The following is a 25,085-nucleotide window of genomic DNA, read 5'->3' on the forward strand; positions in this document are numbered from 1 at the left end:
TGACATGAAGGTATTTGTAGAACATTTATTACAGTATTTCGGGCTTGGATGTCAAGCAGTAGAAAGTGTACATGCAATAGGCCACTGTATTTTTTGTTTCACCTCAAACAATAGGCCGTTTCATTCTCCTAACACTCCTTAAATACAGTATAGGAACCCGATACATATTGATTCCAATAACAATGTATAATTAATAGATTGTCTAGACTGTAAAGGCAGGACTGTAGATTTCAACAGACTAATCTGTATCTGTTCTGTGTTACAGTTTTAACATGAGGAGAAGCTCTTCCAGAAGAAGAGCTTGCAGGGAGATTTAGGGGTTGGTTCATCAACAGAGTTTTCACCCAGTTTGCCATTCAGAAATTCAGGGTCAAGATCAGCTAGTTCTTTACTAGTGAGGTTCAGCTCAGCCATATCCGTCATCATCTTCTTCAATAAGTCCTGCTGGTCTTTGGTCAGTATCTACAAGATGAGACATGTCCATGGGCTTGAGTATTAGATCACTGCTATTGATTTTTACAGCAATAACAGTATAACAACACTGCAGTAAAGTTATATTTAGCCAGTGACTAAGATCTTAGGATATACTAGCAAATATGAGCCTATCTAGGCCTACTTGTTTTTCCTTAAAAACACTTTGAATAAGAGATTCACCTCATTAGTGTGTAATTGCTTGTCTTGTACGGGTAACGCTTCACCATTCCAGACCACAAGAACCAGAGGAAACAGACTCAGCATCATCCGCATAATGAACATGCTTCTCTCGACCCCTGTACGGTTGTCCCATCTAACTCCCATCGTCATGTTTTAGGAAGGTACAACCTTCACAAAAGATACTGATGCTGTGCATGGGAAGAAAGCATTAGAAAACACTGATTCTGTTTAAACAAAAACAATCCCCGCATGCTCTGAAAGGCACCTTAAGGTCACCTTAACACAAACATACTCATGCATAAAAAGGAAACATGCTTTATTATATACATACTTTAGCTTTTAAAGGAAGTGTTGATCTTTGGTATTTGTCGGATCAAACTGCAGCATCTGGTGTTTGTGTCAGACTTCATCTGTAGCAAGACTCCTCCCTTGCTGATGCATAATTTATCAGCAGACGGCTCAAAATAGGGTGTCCACTTCCTGTCCTGGCTCTCCATGTGCTGACTTGCCTTGTTCACCATGCTGACTCAGCATCATTCGCCTATACCACTCCTTCACTATACTATTCTAAACTGCCTAGTTCTAGTACGTCCTCTATATGAAGTGGCTTTAAATCAGAGATGTTCTTTTCCTGATTAATCCGGTCATGGATGGTTATATAATTAGAATATAATCAAAAAGTTGATTTCTTTCACTAATTCCATTCAAAAAGTGAAACTTGTATATTATATTAATTCATTACACACAGACTGATATATTTCAAATGTTTTTTTCTTTTAATTTTGATTATTATAACTGACAACTAAGGAAAATCCCAAATTCAGTATCTCAGAAAATTTGAATATTACTTAATACCAATACAAAGAAAGTATTTTTAGAAATCATGGCCAACTGAATAGTATGAACATGAAAAGTATGAGCATGTACAGCACTCAATACTTAGTTGGGGCTCCTTTTGCCTGAATTACTGCAGCAATGCGGCGTGGCATGGAGTCGATCAGTCTGTGGCACTGCTCAGGTGTTATGAGAGCCCAGGTTGCTCCGATAGTGGCCTTCAGCTCTTCTGCATTCTTGGGTCTGGCATATCGCATCTTCCTCTTCACAGTACTACTCCATAGATTTTCTATGGGGTTAAGGTCAGGCGAGTTTGCTGGCCAATTAAGAACAGGGATAATATGGTCCTTAAACCAGGTACTGGTAGCTTTGGCACTGTGTGCAGGTGCCAAGTCCTTTTGGAAAATGAAATCTGCATCTCCATAAAGTTGGTCAGCAGCAGGAAGCATGAAGTGCTCTAAAACTTCCTGGTATACAGCTGCGTTGACCTTGGACCTCAGAAAACACAGTGGACCGGCACCAGCAGATGACATGGCACCCCAAACCATCGCTGACTTTGGAAACTCTACACTGGACCTTAAGCAGTGTGGATTGTGTGCCTCTCCTCTCTTCCTCCAAACTCTGGGACTCTGATTTCAAAAGAAAATGCAAAATTTATTTTCATCAGAGAACATAACTTTGGACCACTCAGCAGCAGTCCAGTCCTTTTTGAAGCGAGACACTTCTGAAACTGTCTGTTGTTCAAGAGTGTCTTGACGCAAGGAATGCGACAGCTGAAACCCATGTCTTGCATACATCTGTGCGTAGTGGTTTCTTCAAGCACTGACTCCAGCTGCAGTCCACTCTTTGTGAATCTCCCCCACATTTTTTAATGGGTTTTGTTTCACAATCCACTCCAGGGTGTGGTTATCCCTATTGCTTGTACACTTTTTTTTAACCACATCTTTTCCTTCTCTTCACCTCTCTATTAATGTGCTTGGACACAGTGCTCTGTGAACAGCCAGCCTCTTTTGCAATGACCTTTTGTGTCTTGCCCTCCTTGTGCAAGGCGTCAATGGTCGTCTTTTGGACAACTGTCAAATCAGCAGTCTTCCCCATGATTGTGTAGTCTACAGAACTAGACTTAGAGACAATTTAAAGGCCTTTGCAAGTGTTTTGAGTTAATTAGCTGTTCAGAAAGACACCAGGTGTCTTCAATATTGAACCTTTTCACAATATTCAATTTTTTTGAGATACTGAATTTGGGATTTTCCTTAGTTGTTAGTTATAATCATCAAAATTAAAAGAAATAAACATTTGAAATATATCAGTCTGTGTGTAATGAATGAATATAATATACAGGTTTCACTTTTTGAATGGAATTAGTGAAATAAACTTTTTGATGATATTCTAATTATATGACCAGCACCTGTATACTTTAACCCACCATTTCAAACAGTTGCTTCATAGTCAATAGCACAAACAACATATTCTACCTAAAACATATGTAGTAAAACATGATTAATAATCTGCTCTGGAGACCTTGTGGCATTTTAAGGTCATCTTACCCAAGTTACTCTGCTGGGTGGACCATTTGAAAAACGTCACATGGAAGTGACATCGCTGGTCACATATATATAAGAGGCACCTGTTGCTCTCTTCAGCTCTTTGATCTTTAAACAGGTTGGAGGTGAATTAGGGATATTAGTGGAGTGTGTCTTAACCAAGAGGAAATCCTACTTCTCAGCCATTTTCCTTGCTTTATGTTTGGTTCAACACTAAATGTACATTACATATCAGAGAGCATCACAGTTAAATATTTTCTATATTTGTGCCACATAACTGTTAATATTTCACATGAACAAGGCATTTACTTGCCAGTACCTGCCAACACCATTTGCTGTAATGTAAACCCGAACAGAGTTATATAGTAAAATTAAGTTGTTTTTAAAAAAATTAAATGTAACTGAGAGCTACTAAAACTAAACCAAAATACATTTCCATGACTCCAAAACTAACTAAAATAAAGTAAAATGGATGCAATGGATGTTTTTTTTTGTTTGTTTTTTTGTAGATATATGAATGATTAATATATTCTAAAACCTTTTTTGAACCACCTGCAGTAAACATAACAACAACACTAGACTGTGCCGAGAAACTGGTAAATGTTTTTGCAGCCCTAAAACTAAAATAAAACTAAATACTCTTGATATGAGAGAAATGAAAACAACAAAACTCAAATATATAATTAACTGTGGTTAAGTTATTGGGATGTTTATTTGTATGTATTACTCTGAAGTGTCATGGCTTTAATCGTAAAAATCAAAATGCATATTGCTCCTCAGGATAGTGTCAAGATCTTTCAAGACACTTACATATCACTACTGATAAAAATATATATATATATATATATTTTTATATATTGTATGTGTGTCGTTATTTCATCCTCAAAGAATATCCTTCAGCAGAAGACATTACTATTGTAAACAATCTCATTGTTCCAAAAAACCCTTTCTGCCCTCTCCTGGTGACAAATTAGAAGTACATACAAATAAACAAGTTACATATCTAGTATTTACTGTTAAAAATAAGCAGGAGTAAATCCTGTTTGCAGTAGACAGCATGCGAGTAAAGAAGACAAAAGCTAATTAAAAAGGGATTGGAATCTTTATTTAGCCTAATGCAGTGCAATAGTTACCCATAATCCAGAGTTAACACTGTGAACTCTGGGAGGAAAGCATGACCGGTCTACAGCAAGAAGAATCTCAGAAACAACACACTAACTCAGAAATACGGTGTTTGCAAAGGTGGACCTACTGTAAAACTACAAGAACAGAGCTTACAAATAGAGTATACACTATGATTTAGTATAAATAGAAATCTGCATTTGAACACTCTTCAGTAAGAGCTCTACTATGGGCTGAAGTACAGTTCTTCATGAGGAATGTGCTCAGCTGAAGATGTTCGTTGCCGTTTAACCTAATACCACTCTTGGGTTTAGGCATTGTAGGATGATGAGGACACTTTTCCTCCATGGCCTGTCCAGTTAGTGTGGATGAACTTTCCAGGGTTTGATAGCAGCTCATACGTGTGGGCACCAAAGTAGTCCCTCTGTGCCTGAAGAATGCCACAATATTAAAGGTGATGTCAGCTCAGCCAATGATGAATACAAAGAGAAAACAACTGCTTTAGCATTAATATAAAGGAAGGGATTTATAAAGTGCCTGAAGCAAAAGTATTCATTCTTATTCAATCCGAAAAGCCAAAAAGTAAATATATTATTTCTAAATTGAACTCTCTATCATATGAATACTTAGGTCTTCAAATGCCTACATATAATCCCTGTGATATAGCATAGGTTTAGTTAGGGAGAGGCTTACCTGCAGCAGGTTTGCTGGGAGCATCTCATGCCTGTAACCGTCATAGAAGGACAGGGCAGTGGTGAAGCACGGCATGGGGATCCCCTGCTGCACACCTGTACTTACTACCCTACGCCACGATTCCTGCAAAACATATTCTACATGTATTATCATCATTAATACCAATCAACTTTTAGGTCCAATTCCCGCTATTATTAAACCATTAACTACTAAACGGAACTCCTAATTTGATGCTTATTAATAGTTAGTAAGGTAGTTGTTAAATTTAGGTATTAGATGGGATTAGGGATGTAGGATATGGTCATGCAGAATATGCACTTTATAAGTACTAATAAACAGCCAATATGTTAATAATTGGCATGTTAATAAGCAACAAGTTAATAAAGTGAATTGGTCCCTATTCCCAGTAAACCACTGTTCCTAAATATTTCCATTTCTAAATGACATGTTTTTCCAAACTGTGGATTTTCAGAGCATATTTGACATCTGATAAATGACTTTAAAATCCAACTGTTTATAAAAGTTTATTTTCTGACTATGCTATTTTGTTGTCAAATAATTGCTGGAATATTGTAGATAAATACTATAGGTTATACAAAGCAATTGCCACCAATGCATTTACATTTACATTGTCATTTAGCAGACACTTTTATCCAAAGCGACTTACGGCACGAGGACACTTTAAGCAATCGAAATCAACAAAAGCGCAATGATACGCAAGTGCTACAACAAGTTTCAGTTGGCTTAACATAGTACACGTAGCAAGTTTTTTTTTTGTAATTATATAATAAATAAGGACTGAGCTGTGCAGGTCATTCCACCAGGAGGGAACATTTAATGTAAAAGTAATGTGAAAGTGATTTTGTGCCTCTTTGGGAAGGCACAATAAAGCAAATTTAGATAAAGGGGTGCAGAGCCAGTACTGGTTTCGTAGGCAAACATCAATGCCTTGAGTCTTATGTGAGCAGCTATTGGAAATGCCAATGCAAAGTGATAAACAGGTGTGTGACGTGCATTATTTCCAGCTCATTAAAATGTATCTTGCTGCTGTGTTCTGGATTAATTGTAAAGGTTTACGTGCAAGCATTTTATGAAAAACTTCAGTGCTAAACTATATGATTACGTTTGATACACTTTCTTTGACTGCATAGATCTTAATTTAAATTCATATTATAAAATATGATGAAATAAAATGAAATAGTCACTGATTATATGATATTTTATCTATAAATTCTTTTTGCTATAGTATTTCAGCTTGGACTGTGTTCACTGTGTATATATTTGGAAGAAACTAAGTGGACAAAGATTTTAGAGACACTGTATGCACATAAACAGTCAGCCATTGGTGCTCCTGATCTCTCTTCACATTTAGTAACACTATTACAGGAAACGTGTGAAATTCGTGGTCATTCTTGGCTCACTTCCTGTACCTGACAATCCTGTACAGCTTTACTGAAGAAGTTATCCAGCAGCAAACTCTGCAGCTCGGCGTTGCGGTCAAACGCTTCCTTGATCTTACCCAAGAAAACACTGCGAATGAAAGATTCACCACCTTTATTCATAGCTAATCCAAAGTTATGATATTGTGAAATCAGCTTCCTCATTTCTGTGCATGTGGGATTTTTAAATGAAATACTATCACCACTTCCTAGTGTTCACAGTGTTGCAACATTCCCCGGGTGGAGGAAAGATGAAGTTTCACATTTAATTCTTGAGTATTTCAGCCGACACACCCTTAACTGATAAGCAATCTGAATAAAGCCTATTGTTTCATGCAATCGTTTTAAATCAGTGTGAGCAGAGCTTGCTTACCTGCGAATAATGCAGCCTCCTCTCCACATCAGAGCAATAGCACCATAGTTAAGAGACCAGCCGAACTCTACTGCAGCCTGTCGGAGCAGCATGAAGCCTTGAGCATATGAAATTATCTTGGAGGCATACAAAGCCTGAAAAAAAACAACAACAATACATTTTCATGAAGTTAAAAACAACCCATTATTATTAAACCCCATAACATGCTTGACACATATATCTATATATATATTTAAATATATACATGTGTGTGTGTTTATATCTACAGTACATAATAAATATACAGAGTACACACAAATAGTATGTAAACATAAACTTTTATTTTTAATGTAATAAATTGTTTTGCAGCCCAAAATGGATATTATCCATATTTTACCAAGTCTATCGCACCTTTTTAATATCTTCAAGAAACTGTGCCTTGTTTCCGGTGAACTTGACACCCTGAGGGCCGGCGAGGCTCTTACTGGCCTGAACCCTCTCATCCTTCAGAGAGGAGAGACATCTGGCAAAGACAGCTTCCCCTGTGAGACAAAGACACCGCAGCTCCAGTTACAGTCTGCATCTCTGGTCACATCATAACATTCTCATCGCTGTCAGACCACATGAGGAAACATTAAAACATTAGACAGTCGAAGCATGACAGACGGGCCCCACAAAAGAACAAATTAGAAATCATATGAGCACAAAATTATCGTACAATGAGAAGGCTAGGAAAATCACTTTGGATGCATTGCCTGCTAAATAAATCTGTACTCTCTTTTACTGTGTCTATTAATAATATGTATAAAAATAAATAAATTATTATTGATACAATTTAGTGACCCAGACATGTTTTATATTTTAGATATAGTTTTATTTTATTATTATTATGACTATTATTATTACAAAAAAATAAAATTCTAATCTAAAATAAAATAAATAAATAACTGAGTTACCAGACATGATATTTTTAGAATATCCAGGAAATATTTTTTTCATTTATGTTTTTTACAGTCATGTGACATTATTATTATTATTATTAGTATTATTATTATTATTATAATTTTGTGAAATGTGACCAGAACATTTCTTTCTCAGCTTCATCTATGACTTCTATAGAGCAGTTATATATAACTTATATATATAGGCCTCTTTTCACGGTGTTTTCTTCAAGACTCAGGGTCACATTGTATAATCCAGTTCATATCTGTGTCCAGACCCTGGTACTGTTGACTCTGGTAATACAGTGTACGGCTAGACTATTGTAAGAGCAGATCTTACTACATCTACACACATGAGCGGCTGGAAGCAAAACCCTGTACTCAGCATGACTTTGTATTATATTATCACCCAACCCAAGGCCAACAAGTGTGGGAAGAGACGAGTGGAGGAAGGAAAAAAAATATCTGGTGGAAAACAGCTAGTCATGGTGAACACAGCACTGGAATTCAGCCTATTGAAAGAAGAAAACCATACAAATCGAAGCAGCTCTCTCACGCTTCAGTGCTGCACAAACAGCCTTTTGTTCATTTAACGGACACTACATATACAAGCCAGGTCAATTAGATTTACACAGCGCTTTTCATAATACATGTAGATTCAAAACAGCTTTATAAAAACATATGCATCAAATTAATTTTGACAAATATTGTCTAACTGGTTTTTGTGCTTTGAGCGATCCTAAGGTAACATCTCAAGTCGAAACCAACTACATTCTTAAAACCATAATCCACCACAGATCAAAATAAGAGTTTGTTTCCTGCTGGACCAAGCCAATATTTCTCATTTAAAATCATTTATAGAAATGGTAAATGGCGATAAATCACTGGACCAAAACTCTTGCACAATAGCCCCAGGACAGCAGGCCATCATTATTGTTGAGCCCTGCACCAAAAGCCAAAACAGGAAATCCCACTTATGTCACATCAGCTGAAGAGATGAATAGCAAAGCTGCTTATGTGTTTTTCTAAGCCCAAGTGACTTTCTCCCTCTATATATCTAAAATAACAAAAACACACCCTTAGCAGAGAAATTACACAAGATTGTAGCTTACCGATCAGTGTAACTGGTGTGCCATATTCCAAAGCGGAGATAGCAGTCCATTTCCCTGTGCCTTTCTGCCCGGCGCTATCTCTGATTTTGGGCAGCAGATGAGTGCCATCTTCATCCTTGTATTTCAGGATATTGGCCGTGATCTCAATGAGGAAAGAGTCCAGCTCGGTCTTATTCCACTGTTCGAAGGCCTGACAGGGAAATCAGACATAGAAATTCAGTCTTAAGAGGAAGCAGACCAAAACAGTCCTTCACGAGGAACAGGGAGAGGTGTATTTCAAAATACAGACGAAATAAGGAAGGAGAACAATACAGAGGGGATTTGAAGAATTACAACATCATGGACAGTTCATCTAGATTACAAAACTATAGTCATTATTAACCTGAGCCATTTCATCATGGTCCATACACAGCACGTCCTTCATCAGATGGTAGGCCTCACAGATCAGCTGCATGTCACCGTATTCAATACCGTTATGGACCATCTTAACAAAATGCCCAGCTCCTTCATCTCCAACCTAAACAAATATACAAAGATTTTGTAGAAGTGCATTCACAGGCTGTATAAATGCATTGATAACTAATACTCACCCAGTCGCAGCATGGCTCTTTGCCCACCTTGGCCGCGATGCTCTGAAAAATCTCTTTTATGTGTGGCCTGAACGTATAAAGTAAAAAATTTGATTCAATAAAAGCACACACATATGCATAGGTGCACTTGTTTGACACATGCTTGTCCTCACCAGGCATCCTTATGTCCTCCAGGCATCAGTGAGGGTCCATAGCGAGCCCCTTCTTCTCCTCCACTCACTCCACTACCCACGAACAGAAGCTGCTTCTCCTTCAGGCTCTTACAGCGTCTCTGCATGTGATTAGCAGCATGAACATTTAGATCAAACACGGTTATCACCTCATATGATCATAAGTTTGGATTGTCAAACTCACCGTTGTATCTCTGTACTCTGAATTTCCACCATCTATGATAATGTCCCCAGGTTCAAGAAGAGGAACCTACAATACACAGAAAAAAGTGGGTTACTTGATCACTTTGGCTTGGTGACAAAGCAAACTAAGTCCGTTGATTCATGGTGACGTTTACCAGTTTATCAATGAAGTCATCGACAGCTTGTCCTGCTTTGACGAGAAGGATGATGCGACGGGGTTTTTTGAGTTTAGACACCATGTCTTCGAGGGACTCGGCCCCGATCACCTTAGTGCCTTTGGCTTCGTTGTTTAAAAAGTCATGGACCTTGGACACCGTTCTGTTAAACGCACAGACCTGAGGAATGACAGTAGTTATAACATCTTAAACCTGATGTGAACCATCAGAACAGGTCAGAATGGCAACTTACCACAAATCCATGGTCATTCATGTTCAGGATCAGATTCTGGCCCATCACAGCCAGACCAATGAGAGCAATATCCGCTCTGTGGAGGCAAAAACATGGAGATTGGGAGAAAGAACATTCATAATAAATAATCAGAGCGCTAACTGATTGAAATCAGTGGTTATGACAAATGTCATCCAGTCTAGCTGGATAACAGAACGAATTTCAATTCTAGATCCGTGTCTGAACAAAAACAAAAGTGCTTGATAGTAAGCAGAGAGGTTACTACAGATAAAATGAATGCTGAAAATGTGCAACAACTTACATTATATTACATTTAATGATAATATACAAACAAATGTGCTCAGTCAAATAGCAATTTCATATTACAAATCATTTTAAAAGATACATGTATACTTACTGAGCCATGTTTGAAGGTTGGTTCCGTCTTAAAATGACACTTTGGATCAGGGTTTTGACTCTTGCAGCACCGTCTGAGCTGAACTTCCTGATTCACGACCTGAGCATGAGCAGCAGCGCCTGACAGATTACAGTGGTCGTGGCGTCATCCGTATCTCCGTCTGTGATTGGCGGAGACTCTCCCAGCCGAGCTTGGATGCTGTTGATTGGCTGGCTAATTTTGTCCCTCCCCACGTCTGTTCTCCGCCCACCGTGTCAGAAAATACTGAGAATATTTGTCATTGAAGTAAAATAGTAAAACGAGTGAGTGTAATACTATGATAAAAAATAGTTCTAAGTATTTGACGTAATTATTTCCAAGATAATATATGTAATGCTTGTGTCAAAAGGTAAAAATCTTAAATAAAATATACTTTTAATATATATATATTAAAAAAAAAACAAGCAAGCTAGCCCTAAGGCATTCAGTCAAATCAATTTAGGATGTCAAATAATGTAATATCTAGCAAAATATCACTTTAACTAAACAGAAGCAATGGCCTATGTATAATTCAAAGTGTTGTGTAAAGAGAAAGAGACGACACGAGATCCGTTGCTCATCTAATGCACTGGTTGTAATTTTATTTGTACCTCATTCACTAAACAGGTCAATGGTGCAAGGTTACCATACACAGAATTAAGATATATGCATTACACGTCTAGGCTATACAGCGAATGGATTATAATTATTACAAATACAGGAGACATATTTACATTTTAATCCAAGTTCCATACAACATGAAATATTTACAAAATAAGTATGAAAATGAAGCCAATCTGACAAATAATGTACAGTGTTAATGCCACAGCTGAACTGTTTTCTGTAGTTTCATCACAATGACAGGGAGTGATGGGATGATACAGTAATGCCAGGGATGCTTCAGAGGCAGCATGGGAAAAAATGCACTAGTGAGCACAAAAGCAATTTTTTATTCTAAAAAAAATATATTCCCTGATGTTAGAAATCAAAATGAACAGGCCTCATCATAACTCTGCCCTCCATATCTATAACCTAAATGTGAAAAAGTGCCTTTGTAACACAGACAGATTTCTATTTCAAGAAATAAGCACAGCAACATGTCAGTCCTCTCATTCATGCACTTTTAGTGAAACGCAAGGTACATTCAAAGTCCACTTCAATGAGAAAAACACCACAACCTAAAACCATCTGGCTTCCAATTGAGAAAACAACAAAAACATCGTTCAAGCTTTCTTTGTTCTGTTAGTTGTATAAATACGTGCAAAGAGCTGCAAACTAAACATATACATTGCAAAAAAAAAAAAAAAAATAGTTAATGAAATTCATTATGAATATCATATTAGTCAACCAAGCCACTCAACAAAGATGGATAAAAAAACAAAAAACTTTGCTCTGGCCAAACTTTGTAACAGTAACTAACACTCATCATGTATTTAGATAAATGCTAACCTTCACTAACCTTTACGCACTATATGTGCCAGATCTGAACATTAAATCTGAACATTTTCACAGATGATGTAACAATCAAACAGCTCAGTTGAAGCCTAAAGGCTGGTTGACCTAAGGACTTGACTTTATGAGCCATTTTCATGTGTTTCCTGTGAAAAGAAGAGAAAGTGCAGTGTATGATGCAGCAAGAACATTGACTTCATAAGGATTGACAGTGTGACAGTCTGGTGGTCAATAATTCCTGCTGGTTGTCTGGCCAGAGGACTGTTATACGTTCAACCAAATGGCTGACATTTCACCATCAAACTGAGTCACTGCTAACTTCAGCATTTGGCTCTTGACTGCATGTCTTCAAATGCACAGAGCAAAGAAAAAAAATAAAAAAATAAAAACAGAACACTGCCATCCCTGCACTGCAGTGAACTGCATAATTAGCCCAATTTCTACCGACAGTGATCAAACTGTTTTATAGCTCAAACTCGGTCTGTTCAAATAAGTAAAGAAGAACAGCTGAATTAAAATTGAGGAAAAGTGCCCTTCTTGCCTTCCATTGTATAATGTAAAACACTGATCACGTTAATAAAAATAAGTTAAGATAATCAGTGGAGATACAAGATAAATGTTCAATAATATTAAAAAGTGATCGTGCTCATCCTCAAGAGGAATAAAGGCTGGTTTAATGATCCTGCAGAAAAAAATAATTCAATCCTTCACTTTGTTAACTATAACCCATCGAATCAGTATCTCACTCAAGCGTTTGGTCTTCAAAGAAACAAAACCAACGGATCTTTCTTGCTAAAACTGCAGGAAAATGGTTTCAGTAATACAGTTACAAGGACAGAAACCCATAATGCATCATGTCTCGTCATGAGTAGCGTTAAGCACAGTAATCCTGAACGTTATGAACAAATAGATTCATTCAGTCAGTTGTTCTGCGTTAAGGTAATTGTTTTGCACCATTTTTTTTTACCTAATCTACTGAGGAATCGAGTAGAATACTCCTGTAGGCTACCGAAAAAGCGTTATTTGAGATATCATCACCATCATTTTTCTTTCCCTGGTATTATATGTCTCATGATTACATACTGTACTTTGCTAATGGTGTGTTTTATGTCAAGCAAATAGTCAGCGACAGGCTTGGCGAGTAAACGGCTGTATGTACACGGTCAACGTCCTGCTTTGATTGAGCAAATCCATTAAACCAATACTGCAATAACATTCAGTGTAAGGGTCAATTTCTTTGTTTAGAAAATTAAATGTGGTCCATTTAAAATCATTTGTTTAAGCAATATCTGGAGCACAGCTATTTGTTTTCGTCTTGTATATTTTCTTACAGAGAGAGTTGATTTTGTGTTAATTCAAAAACGGAATATTTTAAATGTTATTTATATTATTCTTTTTTTTACTCAATGGGTTTTTTATAGCAAACCAACTTTCTCCTGAGGGTAAGATGTTCCTGGCAGACAACACTGTAAGGACGAGGTTTCCAGACGAGAGGAACTCAAGAGAAAGCAGAACCTGCTCTGAAGATTCGTGCACACACAAAGAGACTATTACAACATGCTACTTGAAGGAGGTTCAGTTATGACAAAGAACAAAACTGAAGACGGAATAAATCCAATCAATAACACATCAGAGAGGGGGAGAGGAGGAGGAGGAGGAAGAGGGAGGGAGGTGTTGAGGAACTGAAAGTTCATTTGCTGGAGAGGAGAACAGAGCCACAGGTCTACATACAAGAGAAACTGTCAAGAAGCACAAAGATTTTGAAGTGTTAACACACTACACTGTTAAGGTGAGCACGATCTCGTTCAGTTCTTCATCAGACTGGACCGTCTCCTCGCCAGCTTTGACCTGCAGGAAAACACACACAGATTCAGGTGAGCAGTGAACATTTTAAAGGAAAAACACACACACAGCAGCCCCCAAAAAAGTATTTGGATACTTAAGACACAGCTGAATGTGAACACATGAAACCAAGTGGCATCTGTTAACAACAGAACTCTTCTCACAACCAAAATCATTTCTCTCCCTCTCTACAAATATGTAATGAAATGTTTAATTACTGTTATAATTATAGTATGAACTTCTAAAAATAACTGAATAATTATTTTATTTCATATTATTTAGCTGACTATATTTCTTTAAAATATGGCATTTTAAAGAATTATGCTTCTTTAAAATAAACCCCTATATAAATATTTACATTAATTAATAACACAATTAGTGTGTGTATTTCTTTAATTTCAGTATCAAAGAGATACGCAAGGATTTGTATTACTATTTATTATTTATTTTATAGTTTAGTTATTGATTTTATTGGATATTTTTTTTTCTTTTTTAGTACACCAAGTTAAACTACAGGAAAATAACGTAAGCTAATATATGCTTGCCATTTCATTTTCACCATTTTTTTTAAATGTTGCCTTCACTTATTTATTTTAAATGGACCTGCAGTATAAGAAAAAATATATATAAAAAAATATTCTATGTAATCTCTGACCTAATATAAGGCCAAATTTGACAAGACTTCATAAAAATAATATATATATTGTCAGTTTGTTGTAGTTCAAGAAAAATATTTTATGGTTTTAGTTTTAGTTAACTATAATAACCCTGGAGGGTGTATATATTATTATATATAGAAGTTAAGCATTTGTTTGTGCCACATTCATGTAAAATAAATATCTCTCAGATTGATATTTTATTACACAATGCAATAACACTAAATGTTAGATTTTTTCACTGAAGAGGACCAGAAAGAAACCCCTTTCTAAGAGTTAGTCAGTTTGGTGCAGACTAGACTAGGTTAATTCTAGATGATCTAAGTTTCTGGGCTGTGTACCTTATTGTTCCTGCTAGCAGTGGGTTAAAGGCATACAGCCAGTCGTTCATGTCTTTGTCATTGTTGGCCTGGAGGAGGATCCCTCTGTGCTTGGTGCACACGGCGAATGTATTGGGCGTCTGCAAGCCATCAAACAGCAGCAATCAGGCATTCATCTGACATGAGTTCCAGGAAAAACTGTGGATTTCCACACAGCGGGTGAGGCTTTACCTTGAGCATGGCCTGCTGGTCTTCACTGTATTCCACCTGAGCAGTGGATAAATTCAGCACTCCCCTCTCTACTGGGTCCTTGTCGTTGTTGTAGATGAACACGTATGGCCGGCGAACCACCACAAAGTGCTTCACCCAGGAGTTGGAGAGGGACTCCATGAAACTGAGGAATCCCTTCTTAGACACCACAGACCTGAGAGAACACGAGGACACGTCAGTCCAGCATATTACTGGACAATCTCTGCTGCCCCATCAGAGGAAACTAGGGCTGCAAAACGATTAATCGCATTCAAAATTAAAGTCTGTTTACATATTATATGTGTGTGTACAGTGTATCTATATTATGTGTATATATAAATACACACATGTATCTATTTGTATGTATTAGGGCTGTGAGCCGATTAAAATTTGTAATCTAACTGATTACACAATGTTTCAATTAATGAATTAATTAATTAGACTGTGAAAATACCCACAAAAGATTGAAGCAATTTTTGTGTTAAATGAAAAAGTACCAAGTAGACATTACAAATTGTAGCTTTAGAAAACTTGATTTATAAAATGTATTAAACATAAACATTTAGGCTATAATAGCATAAACTATAGGACACCGAAGATAATTCGAGAAACATCTTAGTACTTCTTGTTCATACAATGAAAGTCATTGGTAACTAAACAGCTTTGTAATGAAAGAAAGTTTTAAAAAGACACGAGGGTGAGTAAATGATAACAGAAACATTTTTAGGGGGGTGAACTATCCCTTTAATGTTTTTATTTTTATTTATTTTAATGAAATTGTACTCTAAATAAGAAACTAAATCTGCCAGCAGGTGGCGATAAATGCCTTTATGATTCGTTCAAACGGCTGATACATTCAGGAGAGAAGTAAACGGCTTCAAATGATTTGTTCAAAACACGGATTCATTCAGAAACTAAACTCTGATGTGTAGCTCAGAGATGCGCAACAAACAATTCTGCCGTTGCTTTAAAGTTTCTCTGCAAAATGAAGCAAAAATACATAATATTGTGTTTAAAATATAACAAAATATCAACTTCTTATTTACTGAACTGTTGTATAAAAATCACATTTAAACTTGTGATATTTGGGACATTAAATATACACAGTGCACACATACAACGTGAACATAAGCTCTTTTCGAATGTGATTAATCGCGATTAATCGTTTTGCAGCCTTAAAGGAATCTATGAAACAGAACCTCTAAACTGAATGATTTAAGCGTTCCAATTCATCTCGATTCTTGTGAGATTGGAATACACAAAAATAAACGTGTCAGCTATATCAAAACTCTCACCCAGGTCTCATTTCCTCAATATCAGGCACAAGGTTGAGGAACTCGTGTTTGCCGGCGCGGGCCAGGTAGGACGTCTCCAGAATGGGCACCATGGGGAAGTTCTCATAGTCTGAGCATGAAGGGCTAGTGGCACGAGAGTTCGCTTCAGGGGTCCTGGACGATACAGAAGTTTTAGGATCCTAAGCTGTAGTTTGAGCTTATTGGTTGTGAACCGTACATACCGAGAGTCTGACAGAGAGGGGCAGGTGGAGGAGGGTGTGAGAGTAGCACTGCTGAAACTGGTGACGGATGGATCACGGCCCATAGGAGAAATATCCGACAACTGAAAGAGACAGTTTCCCATTAATCCAACTGGATCTGTTCCAATTCACACAAAACGGGTTGTTTTTCATCGTTCAAGCTGAGGTTACCTTGCAGTCGCTGATGCTGTTACACATCTGGTTGTAGTCACTGTTGAAAGTGTGTGTCAGGAGACGGAGACACTGCAAAGAATTAAAAGACAAACGCACAAAATAAAATGGAGATCTCTCATATTTGACTTTAAATGGATCACCGTATTTAACAATCAGGTTTTTCATTGATTTAGTCTTACTTTAGTGGCCAGCTCCTTCTCGCGGTCTACCAAGCTCTCGATGTCTGTGGAGTCGTATCCGCTACTCTCACTGGGTGTGATGGCGCTCTCAAAGGTGGTGGAGGAGATCTGGGAGGAGATGCTGGTGGAGGTGCTGAGGGTGCCGCTGCTCAGACTGGGAGACAGGGAGTCGCTCAGGGATTTAGGAGGAGGCGTCTCACTCAGTTTCTCACGGAGCAGCAGCAGGTGACGTGTCTTCTCCACCTGACATGGACAGAAATGGGCGTCTGTCAGATATTCTTCAGTAGATGGACAGCAGCAGCAAGAAGTGTGGCAGGGCTCAGTCGTGATCTGTTGTCTTCTGTGCTCACCTCATGCAACTGCTCGAGTTTCTCCAGCTCCCACTGGTGCTCCAGGATCAGACTGTCTCCTCTGGGTCTCCAACCGGCCAGGTTCTCCTCTCCACGAACATACGCCACAGATGTATCCAGAACCTTCCGTCTCCGTCGCTGCATACCTGAAAATAAACAATCAAATGATTCGATATAGAAGGTCCAATTTATCAAAATGAAAAATGCCTAAACTAGAAACTAGAGTAAACTAGAAAAATCTATCATTTTTATAAATGTAAAAAGTCATAACCTTGGAAATGTGTCTTTATTTAAAAAATAAAAATCCTAATGTCTGTATACATTTATAAATTATTTGTCAAATTTTTGTATAAATATTCTGTATAATAATTCACAATACCGTTCAGAAGTTTGTGGTTTATAATTTCTTCAATGTTTTCAAAAGAAGTCTCTTATGCTTACCATGGCTGAATTTGTTTAAAGCAAATTTATGTAATTTTATTACAATTTCAAATCACTCATGATGTCAAAACTGAATTTTCTGCATTATTACTCCATTCTTTAGCATCACATGATCCTTCAGAAATCATTTTATTATGCTGATTTGATGCTCAATAAACATTTCTTATTATCATCCATGTTGAAAACAGCATCTTAATATTTATGTGGAAACTAATACATTTATAACCAAGTCTTTGATGAATATAAAGTTCAAAAGAACAGCATTTATTTGAAACAAAAATATTTTGACTCTATAAATATCTTTACTGTCACTTTTGACCAATTGAATGCATCCTTGCTAAATAAAAACACACACACACACACACACACATACATATACACACACACACACACACACACACACACATATATATATATATATAAATGTCTTACCTGGGCTTCCCGTGTCAGCTATTTTGCATAAGCTTAGCTCATAGATTCCAGTCACTTTATTACTGTAATGGAAACATTCGAGAACAATGTTTCTTTACTTTACATATTTCTAGAGAGAACTCACATTTCAAGAGATGCAATAAGATGTCCAATATCACAATTACAGCTTATAATAAGGTGTATCCTGCAAACCAGTCGCCATTTCATTTTCACCATTTTTAATGTTGCCTTCACTTACAGATTTTAAATGGTCACACAGTATAAGAAATTAATTTAACAGAATAAATATTCCATATAGCCTTTGACAAGACTTGCTAAAATGCTATTTACATTTTTTTGATTGAGTACAGCCTGCCAAAATGTCCTAAAAGTATTTGATGTATATTAACCTTTAGACACATTTGAGCTTTTTTGATGGTAGAAGAGATAAAATAAGCCTTTTCTATTTACCAGTCGGGGGTTTTGGAGTAGCCACTGCCGAACAGGTTCCTCAGGGAGCGTGGAGGAGAGATCTTAGCATCTCTGGAGTAGAAGACCATGCAGATGTCCTTGGTGATGATGGCAGGCTGGATGCAATGATCAAGCTGCAGGAGAGTGGTTAGCACATATGTCAATACTACATACTGTGGAACCTCCTTCTAAAGAACCGGTCGAGGCTGACCTCAAGATAAGCCGACAGGGTCATGTAAATCTTCTCTCCGTAGGGAGTGACACGGTTCAGCAGGAGAGAGTTGTGCAGGGAGCTGTCCCAGACAGCCTCGAACCTGTAAAACGTCCTGAACAGGAAAAAGGACATTCGATTTTAGGCTTCAGAAACAATAGCCATGGAATGATATTTTAGATATTTACTGGTGCTGAATGGATTAAGACAACATGAAATGATATTCACAAGCCACTTTACTTACACTTTACTGTAATATTATAACATTATATAGAAAATGCTGATTTTGATTTCATGCTGACTTTAAACTGCACATGTCAGTGAACATCGCAAACACTTCAGGTATGCTGCCTACAGTCTTTCAACTAACAGTTGATGCTAATGGACAAGCGAACTCCTCTAACACTGTGAAAAACATGTAATGCCAGCTGCATCATGCGCTGTTGGGAGATCTCTGTGCCTAAACAGTCTGGTGATATGTTTGAGTCACTTAGCTATGAACACAACACAAGAGTGTTGACAGGTGCTACATTATTAGTGATCTACTGTGAGCTTGAAGCAGTGTGTGTGTGTGACTCAGGACTACAGCACAGTGATGACTATTAGCAAAGGCACACGATTTATATGAACAGACATGGAGACGGAGAGAAACAGAGAGAGAGAGAGAGACTGGTGCAGGTGACTCATCCTCAAATATCCGTGTATCTTTTTCTCCACTCACTCACCTCCCTCTCTTGTTCTCATTTCACTGTTTAAATGGCAGATAAATGCATAAAGGCTTGCCTGCGTCTGTATTTAGACTCATCAATTCAGCTTCTAACAAGCCCAATTTAGTATTATGGAGAATGCAGAGCAGAATTAAATTAAATGTCACACCTACACTATCATTTTCTTTAATTAAAGAAATGTGGTGGCAAAAGCTTGTCTATTTAATAGTTTTAATGTGAGGTGATACATGCAAAAGCAAGGATAAAAAAAAAAAAAACTTTTACAAATGTTTTTTTTTTTTTACCAAATAAAACATATTATAGTAATTTTACATTATCAAAGGTCATTTTCTTAGTAACAGAAAACCAATTTCATATATTAATTTTCTTATAATTTTCTTATATATTATTTAATGGGACTTTTTTTTTTTTTAAAAAGGGCAAATTCTATATTAATTCACATTCATATATTATATTAAATAACCATATGACATACTAAAGGTTCTCAACAAGGTTTAATTTTTTTCTTTAAAGAAACTTAATATTTCAATTTGTTAAATGTAATAATATCATGCCAATTTTCACATTTCAAACGTTTACATTTTTCAGGGTCAAGATTTATTTTTTTTCTTTTGCAATTAAATTTAGCTAAAGCCATTTTGATTATTAGAAGAAAATCTCTTTTGCAAATTCACCCCAGTTCATCCTATCATATAGAAGGAGTTCAGAGAGAAGCAGAAAAACAATGACACAGATACATCATTTTGCTACTGTTACACCTACAGATCACAAATGTCTCATAAAGCACTTTAATGGTGAAAATGCTTTATGAGGTGGTTCTGATACCTAGCTATATCGCTATCAATACAAAGGCTGAGCAAAACCGAGAGTCCAACAGCAGCAGGAATAGGACGAGAACAAAAAGAGAAGACAAAAAACAAGCAGAAACAGTCAGGCAACGGAAATAATCACAAATGAAAAGACAAAAAGCAGCATTCAGATTAAACAGGCAGAGGAAATAAATGGAAAATAAAGCAAACTGGCATCATCAAAAGCACATTTAACAGGTTTAACAGAGCTCTGCATATCTCGGTTGGTCCACTAGCAGGCTCTCTTGCTCCCTGCAGGATTTTCTCCTCTCACTGACGCCAACACTGACTCATATTCAACATGCTCTCCTGAATTCTAAGCAGTTAGGGAAATGCATTTGCATTAGGTGGACAGAGTATTTGCAGGCCTTTTTATGCTGTTGAGAAACAGACAACTTTCCACTGACTGCAGACACACGAACTGAACTTCATACTTGATTAAATAGGCTGTCAGATGTGGAGAGCACACGCAACACGCTTCTTTATCTGAACTTGTGGCTGTTAACATACAATATCTGCTGGAGGTTTAAGATGTCATCAAATCAGAAACTATTAAAGGTTTCCAGATCAAGATTAAAAAGACAGGGAGACTGGGCTTTTGCCTTTATCCCCCATGAATCTTTCTTTAAGGTAAAACCTAAAATCCACCCTTTAGAAAAGGTTTATAATGTTTGAGTCCTCCTGAGCATCTTTTTTCTATGTACAATGTCATTGTATGCCGTTTTATTGTTTTGATTGGTGTTTTATTATAATGATTCAACAACTGTTGTTTTAATGTGCAATGTAAACAAGCTAAACTGAACTAAACATACCTGCTGGAGTTGTGAGAGGATTTGAGGTTTTTAGCTGAGATGATGTTTAGAGACAGGACTGCATCTGCGGCCGACTCGTCCACTTCTGGCTTATTCCTAATTCGACCTACAACAGACACAACAATCGATGCGAGATGGCTGTAGCCTTCATTATACTCTTTATAAAATTGTTATTTCAGGTTCTGGCTTCTGATTGGACAACATTACCAATCAAGCTTTGCTAACATCAATTATTTCTTCCATTTAAGATTTTAGGACCAAATATGTCCTCACCAACCACCAGCTCTCGGACGTCCTTCCAGTGCAGCTCACTGCCCTTCTCATGGATCAGAGTGACTGTTATTCTACGCTGAATGCCCTGAAAACACAAACAACACAGCTTACTAAGAGCAATCTCAGTTTGAATCATTAATATGTCCTTGGCTAAGGACAGTGAACATGATCCTGAAGCTAAACTACAGATTTACAGACAGCAACTGCAGAGAGAATTCAATATTAATAGAACAGGGAGATGCACAAGACCAAAGTGCATTGCAATGAAAATTTAATGCATTGATAACAGAATTTGATATTCAATTATAATTCAATATATTATGCACCATGTTTTTTTATACATTTTTTCTAGTCTATTGCTTTTGCATGTTTCCAGTACATCATATTTGTATGTACAGCATATTTTTGAATACATACACTACACCAGTCAAATGTTTTTTAACAGTAAGATTTTTAATGTTTTTTTAAAGAATCCTCTTCTGCTCACCAAGCATGCGTTTATTTGATCCAATGTGTAATAGTTGTACTATTTAAAATGCTTTAATGATGTTAAAGGCATTTGTAATGTTACAAAAGATTTCAATTTCAGATTAATGCTGTTCTTCTGAACTTTCTATTCATCAAAGGAGCCTGAAAAAAATTATACTCTGCTGTTTTCAAAAAAAAAAAAAAAAAAAAAAAAAAATGTTTTTTGTGCAGAAAATCAGAATTTTAGAATGACTTCTGAAGAGTAAAGATGCTTAAAAATTCAGCTTTGAAATCACAGGAATATATATATATATATATTTTTTAATATATTCAAATAAAAAATGGTTATTTTAAATAGTAAAAATATTTCAAAATTGTACTGTTTTTGCTGTACTATGGATCAAATAAATGCAGGCTTGGTGAGCACAAAAGTCCTCTTTAAAAAACATTAAAAATCTTTAAATAAAAATATTTGACTGGTGGTGCATAAATATAATTAGGTTATGATAAAGATGAGAACTGAAACTAGCATAACTAGAAAGAATGAATACCTGGTGCAATAGGTACGTGCCATGACAGGGAAGACCTCTTGTGTGATCTACTACTGCTGGGATATAACTGCAATACACAACACAATTTATAGAATCACAAACAGACTTTACAGCAACATATTAATACCCAAATAATTGTAGAATATACAAATTGAGATGACAGGTTAAAAATATTCCAACCAAAAATGTCAGGCCTGCAATAGATGTAAATATGGTTGACTTACTCTCCAGTGGGCTCCAGTTCACTGATCTCGAACCAGGCCAGCAGGTCATACTTGCTCACACACTGACCCAGGTTAGACTTGGTAATGGTGTTCAGTTTGGTGGCTGGCACTGAAGGAAAGCAGAACATTAATAAAGCTGGAATACTGTGTGTGTACCATATGGCTGATGTATTTAAAATAAGCCTAATTCATTTACTAACAACGGCAGGTTCTATAAATATCCATAAAAATGTGACAGATTCAACAATATGAGCATGAGTCACGTAATGTGAGAAAACACAAAGCATCAGCTTAAAAGAAGGACGTAATGTAGGCTTTGGAAATTCTACACTACATCGGGAAAATCAATACAGCCTGATTTGCTCCTAAAACTGCAGCTGAAGGGCGGCACTCGTTTCCTCTAGCCGTCTGCTGTATTTCTACAGTATGATGAGGTGAGAGACAATAGTGCTGGGGGAAGGCTGCAGGAAACCTGATGCTCACAGATCGAAGAAAAACACTTGTGTCATTTGAGTTAAAAAAAATAAACCTTCCTGAGGGAAACTAGAAAGAACGTATGGAAAACACCTAACATGATTTAATTAGCAGTATGCTTCAAAGTAACACAAAAGGAGACACCAAGCAGCTGTCGTTGCAGTCTAGATCAACCAGGGAAGGAAAATAAGGGAGAGTGACACTTAAAACACAGCAGCTCAAGGAAAAGCCTTTCTAGCTTATCTTCAGGATCAGGGTTCTGTCGTCGGGTGGGGATGAAGGGTGACACTAGAGTCACAGTACATTAAAGCACAGCACAGAGCAGAGCCAATCACTATCCATCTACTCTACTCTGGGCCTTTGAGGCTCTGTACCAACCGTCGTGTTTGCGCACTCTGAAAACAGTACTGTTGGGTACAGGGAGGAAGGGGAAGTGGGACAGCTCATCCTCCCCTTCCTCCAGGCTGGCGACGGCTGTGGAGGCCAGTGCGTTGGCGTGCTCCGAGAGCGTGTCCAACACCTGGCCGTGCACGTACCCGCTCATCAGGTACCTGATCAACTCGATCTTACGCGTATGGTCTGGGGGGATGACACCAGGTGATGAGAGTGGTAAGGATGACAAGTGAAATGAAAGAGACAAAGATGGAGTTTAATGTATGTGAGGAACGGAAAAGATGAAGCATGCAGTTGCCCCAAAAACACTTAAAAATTTATACATGTGAACAAAAATGTCTTTGTTAAATATCAAAGTGGCTTTTATTTTGAAGGACATATATATATATATATATATATATATATATATATATATATATATATATATATATATATATATATATATATATATATATATATATATATATATATATATATATATATATATATATATATATATATATAGAAAATAATTGCTGCTTTTTAATTTTCTTTTTGTCTGAGATTCCTAAAAAAGTGTCAGTGTTTTTACAAAAATATTATGCGGCACAACTTTTTTCATCACTGCTGCTAATAATTGTTTCTTAAGCACCAAATCAGTAAATTAAAATGATTTCTGAAGGTTCATGTCACACTGGAGACCGGAGTAATGATGCTGATCATTCAGATTTGCGGTCACTGGAATAAATTACATTTTGAAATGTAATAAATAAAACAGTTGATTAAATCTTAATATTTCACAATATTAATATAGTTTTGATCAATGGAGTCTTGACGAGTCTACTTAGACTTAAAAAAAAAAAATCATACCAACCCCAAACTTTTAAACAGTAATTGTAATAAACATATCAAATATATATTTTAAATTAAATTAAATTAATGCATTTACCAGATGCTTTTATCCAAAGCGTCTTACAGTGCATTCAGGCTAACATTTTGACATTTTGTACCTAACATGTGTTCCCTGGGAATCGAACCCACAACCTTGCGCCGCTAACGCAATGCTCTACCACTTGAGCCACAGGAACACTATTTAGTTTTATGTTTTCTATTAAAACAATTTACATATAATTATATATAAATATTCTGATACACTAAATATAGACTGTAAATATAATGTTCAAAATGTTGGTAAAAATTGACACTTTCTGGCTGTCAAATGCCATTTAGACTATTTTGTTATCTTAAGCTATAATATTCCTACCTTTATAGGTGATTATAATTATTATTATTATTATTTAAATTCCTGAGCGGCACATGGATACTCAAACCAGCTCTTTGAATGAAATTATATATGACAGGTGTTAAAAGAGGGTTTATTTTACAATCTATGCAATCTATAAATCACAAAGAGCTCTACAGCATTTCCAATTATCTCCAACTGAACTGTAGCACCTCTAGATTCATATAGCAATATAAAAGACTGACAGCTCGGGGTGAAGATCAATAGACCGTCAGGACTGATGACACTTCAAGGCTACAGCCTCGGTTTTATTTTTGTTCCCTATCAAAAAAAACAACAGTCTTG

At 36.7% G+C, this 25,085-nt stretch overlaps 3 protein-coding genes across 15 annotated transcripts in view; all 3 read right to left on the reverse strand.

Annotated features, from left to right (window-relative positions):
- Positions 1-5: 5 nt before the first annotated feature.
- On the reverse strand, positions 6-1,329 carry sst6 (somatostatin 6). Its single transcript, XM_052594794.1, has 3 exons — positions 986-1,329; positions 655-842; positions 6-462 (listed from the first exon to the last, which is right to left on the reverse strand). The coding sequence occupies exons 2-3, from the start codon at positions 802-804 to the stop codon at positions 268-270; spliced, it is 345 nt and encodes a 114-aa protein (XP_052450754.1). The 5' UTR covers positions 805-842; positions 986-1,329; the 3' UTR covers positions 6-267.
- Positions 1,330-4,115: 2,786 nt separating this feature from the next.
- Positions 4,116-10,590, reverse strand: pgd (phosphogluconate dehydrogenase). Its single transcript, XM_052594793.1, has 13 exons — positions 10,440-10,590; positions 10,043-10,118; positions 9,790-9,969; positions 9,636-9,701; positions 9,434-9,552; positions 9,282-9,348; positions 9,074-9,208; positions 8,692-8,881; positions 7,050-7,180; positions 6,660-6,793; positions 6,278-6,377; positions 4,848-4,970; positions 4,116-4,584 (listed from the first exon to the last, which is right to left on the reverse strand). The coding sequence occupies exons 1-13, from the start codon at positions 10,445-10,447 to the stop codon at positions 4,465-4,467; spliced, it is 1,449 nt and encodes a 482-aa protein (XP_052450753.1). The 5' UTR covers positions 10,448-10,590; the 3' UTR covers positions 4,116-4,464.
- Positions 10,591-11,030: 440 nt separating this feature from the next.
- LOC128011268 (kinesin-like protein KIF1B) overlaps positions 11,031-25,085 on the reverse strand; it is a 66,550-nt gene continuing 52,495 nt past the window's right edge. For 8 of the 13 annotated variants that reach the window (XM_052593470.1, XM_052593472.1, XM_052593473.1 and 5 more), the window contains 16 exons: positions 22,652-22,760; positions 22,428-22,494; positions 21,409-21,493; positions 21,136-21,241; positions 20,301-20,327; positions 18,748-18,862; positions 18,537-18,670; positions 18,087-18,148; positions 17,214-17,359; positions 16,864-17,106; positions 16,682-16,753; positions 16,493-16,593; positions 16,272-16,424; positions 14,959-15,151; positions 14,749-14,867; positions 11,031-13,757 (listed from right to left, as the gene is read on the reverse strand). In XM_052593470.1, the coding sequence (XP_052449430.1) occupies positions 13,715-13,757; positions 14,749-14,867; positions 14,959-15,151; positions 16,272-16,424; positions 16,493-16,593; positions 16,682-16,753; positions 16,864-17,106; positions 17,214-17,359; positions 18,087-18,148; positions 18,537-18,670; positions 18,748-18,862; positions 20,301-20,327; positions 21,136-21,241; positions 21,409-21,493; positions 22,428-22,494; positions 22,652-22,760 (1,775 nt within the window). In that variant the 3' untranslated portion in view covers positions 11,031-13,714. The remainder of the gene's footprint in view (positions 13,758-14,748; positions 14,868-14,958; positions 15,152-16,271; positions 16,425-16,492; positions 16,594-16,681; positions 16,754-16,863; positions 17,107-17,213; positions 17,360-18,086; positions 18,149-18,536; positions 18,671-18,747; positions 18,863-20,300; positions 20,328-21,135; positions 21,242-21,408; positions 21,494-22,427; positions 22,495-22,651; positions 22,761-25,085) is intronic. The other 5 variants (XM_052593471.1, XM_052593479.1, XM_052593476.1 and 2 more) reach the window with 1 other exon arrangement.

This window comes from Carassius gibelio, chromosome B23 (genome assembly GCF_023724105.1).
Source record: "Carassius gibelio isolate Cgi1373 ecotype wild population from Czech Republic chromosome B23, carGib1.2-hapl.c, whole genome shotgun sequence".
NCBI classification, from domain to species: domain Eukaryota; kingdom Metazoa; phylum Chordata; class Actinopteri; order Cypriniformes; family Cyprinidae; genus Carassius; species Carassius gibelio.